This window comes from Colletotrichum siamense, assembly GCF_013390195.1.
Source record: "Colletotrichum siamense strain Cg363 chromosome Unknown KSG_Cg363_contig09, whole genome shotgun sequence".
NCBI lineage: Eukaryota > Fungi > Ascomycota > Sordariomycetes > Glomerellales > Glomerellaceae > Colletotrichum > Colletotrichum siamense.
Window position 1 is genome coordinate 2,608,300 of NW_023501022.1, and position 5,245 is coordinate 2,613,544.

The window sequence follows — 5,245 nt, forward strand, 5'->3', positions numbered from 1 at the left end:
CAGCCAATTTCCATGTGACAAGACAACAGAACCTCTATCTCACCTCATACGAGCTGTGATTCTTCGAAACACTCGCTCCTCGTGTAATCTCAAGACTTGGCAAAACTTCAATTACGCAAATGTATGGACGTTTTTGGCCCTTGGCGCGAAGTGCTTATCGCCATTGAAGAACGTCAACTGACCACCCTTCAATACATTCATAAACCAATATTGTAACCCTTGAACAATGTTTGCTCATCACGATAGGTCCAAACATGCCCGCAAGCACCCATTCATCTCAGAGTTGGATATCAGAAATTTAAAGCTTAACCGCTTTCAACCCCGGTGAACACAACCCCTGCCCGGCACCCAGCTGCATGTTCAGATCTCCAACGCCCCATCAGAACCCACCCACCCCCGAGTTCTCACGATGGCGACAAGAGAAGAAAAACAGAAAACTCTCACTCGCACTCACACTCACACCCCATTCAATCAAAATAGCCTTTATTGAATCCGAGCCCTTGCCGAACTAGGGAGGTGCGGATCAACCGACGTCAAGCAGCTAAGCACCCTAAGGCAAGCCAAGTCCCCGCAACCGCAGCTAAGCACCCCGGTTTGCCGTCTGCCTAAACCCACGCGACGCGGTCTCGCACCTCGTAAATAAGAAATGTCTCACGGCCGATGCCCGCAAACCTCCCCAAGAACCCCACGCGCAAATTGGCTATCGCAGCGAGCTAGACACGGGGACGGACGCGCCTGGTAACACGAAAAGTGAGAAAGGGTGCAATTTTACAAATCTCACATCAGCTTTCAAAGACATCCAAGCCTTTGGGTGTGGTGTGGAGCCACGGGCCGCGATCTGCACGCCTTACCACTGGTCCCCTGGGTCATAGGTCGAGGCGGGATGGCGATTATTCAGATACATGCAGGAAATGCCAATATTCGGAACAGGGGGTATGAGATGGTGCTAAGGCTAGCTAGGTTTCGCAGCTGGCTAGACCAGCCATACAAGTACGAAGCACTTGGGTAATGACGATGAGCGGAAATGAAGGGTTTGCTTCATCATAGGACTTATAAATAGCTGTCGAGATCCGCTCAAAAATTGTGTAAAGATCTAGAGTCGCAAGGCCTCCAGGGAGTCAGTCTTCATTTCCTTCTTTTGAACGAAGATTGGGACACGCCATGAAGCTGCTTTCTCCACTCCTTGCGATCCTTGGGATCGGGGCCGTCGCCGCTCACCCGCACGCGCCCGGCAGTCTCGAGACCCGGCAGAGCTGCTCCGGGCCCGTTGAGACAAGCCCGCAAGCGTGGTGGCGCGCGGCCATCGGCCACAACGGCACAGCTCCGACAAGTACGGACTCGACGTTTCAATACTACCGGACGGTAGTGCAGTATGGTGCCGACAATACTGGCGTCCAAGATTCCTCTGATGCTTTCAATTGGGCTATTGAAGGTGTGTCTGCGCACTGCTCTCACCTGCCCTGGGATATACTGACCGAATACAGCTTGGAGCCGCACTGGAAACACCGTGACAACTCGTCCGGCGTACGTGTATATCCCACCGGGAAAGTACCGTATCAAGAAATCGATCCAGATGCTCGTCACGACGTACCTCATCGGCGACGCAGTCAATCCGCCAACGCTCATCGCCGACTCGGCGCTAGGTACCTCGCCCGTCATTAACGGCTACGACTCTCATCAAGGCGACGGATCGGCGACGAAAAACTTCTACATGGCTGTTCGCAACATCGTCATCGACACAAACGAGATCGGGACGGGCGTTCAAGCCGTCGGGCTGGACTGGTCCGTTTCGCAGGGCTGCTCTCTCACCAACGTGAAGATCCGCATGCCAAACTACTCGAGCCACATTGGCATCACCATGAACGCCGGCGGTTCTGGCATCCTGATTAGCGACAGTGTAGGTTTCTGGCCTCTCGAATCCTATCATTAGAATCTTGCTGACAAGACGGCAGCAATTCGAGGGAGGCGCCATCGGTATCAAGGTGAATGGTCAGCAGTACCAATTCAAGAACCTGAGTTTCAATGGCTGCAATGTCGGCATCTCGGTTAGCAGCGTCTTCGTGGCCGTTGTCCAAGGTTCGACATTCATGAACTGCAACTTTGGCATCGACATGAGCCAGGCGACGGTCGGCACCGTCTCGCTGATCGACTCGAGCGTCCAGGCCTGCAACGCGGGTGTAAACCAAAAGAGCACTGGCTACGGCGAGAACTCGCTCATCATCGACAACTTCCAGGTCACCGGCGCCACAGCTGTCAAGTCTAGCGATGATGGCTCAACGCTGCGTTCAGGTTCTGTTCCGTTTGGTCAGACTTGGGTCATGGGGTACGTCAATTCGAACAACTTACAAAAGGGCACCACATACTCCATCGACAGACCGAATGCACTCTTGTCCGGTGACAAGTACTTCACCGCGCCACTGCCTCAGTATGAGAAGTATGCCCTGGATCAGTTTATCAGTTTGAAGGGTGATCCCTCACTACCAGTTTACGGCGACAACTCTCATGATGATGGATCCAATATCAATGCGATCCTCCAGAAGTACAAGAACTGCAAGATCATCTTTGTTCCGCAGGGCGTTTACCTCACCCAGCAGACAATCTACGTGCCTCCCGGAACGAGACTTGTCGGTGAGACGCTGAGCATATTCAACGGCAACGGCTCGCGTTTCTGGAACCCTGACGACCCTCAGCCCATCCTCAAGGTTGGCAACTCGGGGGAAGTTGGCATTGCGCAAATCAGCGATATTACCGTCGAGGCGGCCGATGTACTCCAGGGCGCCACATTGGTCCAGATCAATATGGCTGGATCAAAGCCGGGGGACGTTGGTATCTGGAGTAGCGTCTTTCGTGTTGGTGGCACGAAGCACTCGCTCACCAACACCAACTGTGGTGGCTCCGACCCCGCCTCCTGCAAGGCCGCCTTTGCTCTGATGCATGTGACCTCCACGGCTTCTGCGTACCTAGAGAATGTCTGGGGCTGGGTGGCAGACCACTCCTTGGACGGAGGTGCGGCACAGAACATCGCCGTCGGCAGAGGCGCACTCATTGAGAGCACCAAACCCACGTGGCTGGTGGGAACCAGTTTCGAGCATTGCGTCTTGTATCAATACAACCTCCACAACGCCCAGAACGTTTACATCAGCCTCCAGCAAACCGAGGCACCTTATTGGCAGGGCGAGGGAACGCCCCAGCGGGCGCCGTCCCCGTGGTCGTAAGTTCCCCAACCCCCAGTCGTCCCGTTTGGTGTTTCGTCTGAGACCGGCACGGGTGCTAACCCAAATGAACAGCGTCAAATCGGCCTATGGCGATCCGGACTTTAGCAACTGTGCGGCTCAAGGACAGGCCAACAACGACCGATGTTTCCGGGCGTGGGGTCATTACATGACGGGGAGCTCGAAGTTGGTCATCCATGGTTCGGCATTGTGGGTGTTTTTCAACAAGATGAACGACAACCAGTGGCAGAATGCGCAATGTGAGAACACAGGAGGCAACTGCATGACGAACCAGGCCTTTGCAGATGGGGCCAAGCAGACGTACTGGTTCGGGTTGAGCTCCAAAAGCAGCACGAACCTCTTGTACGACAAGACTGGCGGTGAGGTCTGGCAGGTCGTAGCTAGCGACAATCCTGGATCTTGGGGCGGCGTGCTTGCTGCGTACCTCCGAGATACTGGCGCTTGAGGAGCCGCGGCTGGCTGTGCGTCGTCACAACGGATCTGCAGTCGAGGCAGACGCTCGTTCTCAACTTCAGACAGGGGTTGCATGTCTTGGGGGCGCAGGAAACTAGAGAGTAGTGGCCGTGCTAGGTCGGTCGGTTGTGGTTGTAGAGTCCCAAAGTGAGTCGGACGAACTGTCAGAATGGAACGTCAGTGAACTCATGTCAAGGTCAAGATTTCTTTGATGCTTCTGCCGAGGTCCCTTTGTTGTCTTTATCTTGAGTGTTTGTGGTGCATTACCGCACTCGGACTCGTTCTCGTCGCAGCTTCCCAATTGGGTTTTGCGAGTCTGGATATCCCTCCATCTAGCCTCACTTTCCCCTCCCCTCGGCTGCTGTCAAATTTCATGTTGGGGTTGGAAGCCGAGATCTGCTGCGTGGTTGGATGTTTGGCAGGCATCGATCAAAATACATGGCGATCAAGATCGTGGCGTAAACATGCGCGAAAGCATGAATCGGGCGCACGTGGGAAGTGAGTCGTTCGATTGGCCGCCGTCGGAAGTCTGTTTCGGAGCAGGATAGCTTGAACAGCAGGGCAGTGTTGTCTCTGGATTTGCATCGACTTGCCAACGACGGATTGGGTAGTGTGTTCGTTGCCTCGTGTTTCTTTGATGCCTCGGTGTTTGCGAAACAACTTAGCTTGGAGGCGGACGTAGACGAAGGGCCTGGAAGGCATTCTCTGTGGCTTGAAAGGATGTGATGGGGAGGGTCCAGATCCATGACCTCAATGCATTTTCGTTATCCGTACCAGCACCAAGAGGTGGCTTCTCCAGGTTCGGAAATGGAGTCATGGGAACTGGAGAATGAAGCAATTGCGGAGGACTGCTGCGGTTGCCCGTGCAGAATGGGACCTGTCTTTTCCTTGTTGGCCTTGCTGTTCCTGCCTCCGATTCGTTACCGAAATCCGGAGAAGCTTTCCAGAATCCAGAAAGGGGAGGTAGATGTGTACGGTGTACGTAGGTACCTTGCAACGCTGCAAGTTGACGGTTGCGCCGCGTTTCTGGCAGCAGCGCATGCTCACTGTCCTGCCTGTGCTCGGCATGGCCACCATCCAGTCCCTGAGCCCGCTGTCGAATGCCACACCAGCCAAGTAAGGCATTCTGTACGGTCCGTATGTACGGCGCAGCGCGTGGCGGCCCAAGCCGGATCCAGGTGGAGTGAACCTGGAATGCTGCACTTGTCGGCCCCATTGATCGTCACTGTTCCATGGCTGCTGGGGTGCTGCTGCTGGATGCTTTGCTAAATTGTGGGGACCTTTCTGGGGGCGGCGGCGCGCGCGCACATGACGCCGTGCTAAATCGCCGAGGTTCACATGCGACACTGAGCGTCATCTCTGGCAGCTAATCCTCCTCCGTCCGCAGCGCTCCCCCAACCTCCGACGCACGGCTTACCGTTACCATCTTTCAGTATTTAAACTATCCGGCCATCCCCCGCGTTTCGGTAATCTTTCGCGATCTGTTAACATATCTTGTACTGCTATTTCCAGTCAATCCAAACAAACTCTCAAGCATCTACTATCCACATACATCCAAA

General features: G+C 54.5%; 1 protein-coding gene across 1 annotated transcript; it reads left to right on the forward strand.

Annotated features, from left to right (window-relative positions):
• Window positions 1-1,161: 1,161 nt before the first annotated feature.
• On the forward strand, window positions 1,162-3,678 carry CGCS363_v013381 (Glucan endo-1,3-beta-glucosidase; the record flags this gene model as incomplete). Its single annotated transcript, XM_036645230.1, has 4 exons — window positions 1,162-1,432; window positions 1,485-1,897; window positions 1,953-3,211; window positions 3,288-3,678. The coding sequence occupies 4 exons, from the start codon at window positions 1,162-1,164 to the stop codon at window positions 3,676-3,678; spliced, it is 2,334 nt and encodes a 777-aa protein (XP_036489350.1).
• Window positions 3,679-5,245: the final 1,567 nt, after the last annotated feature.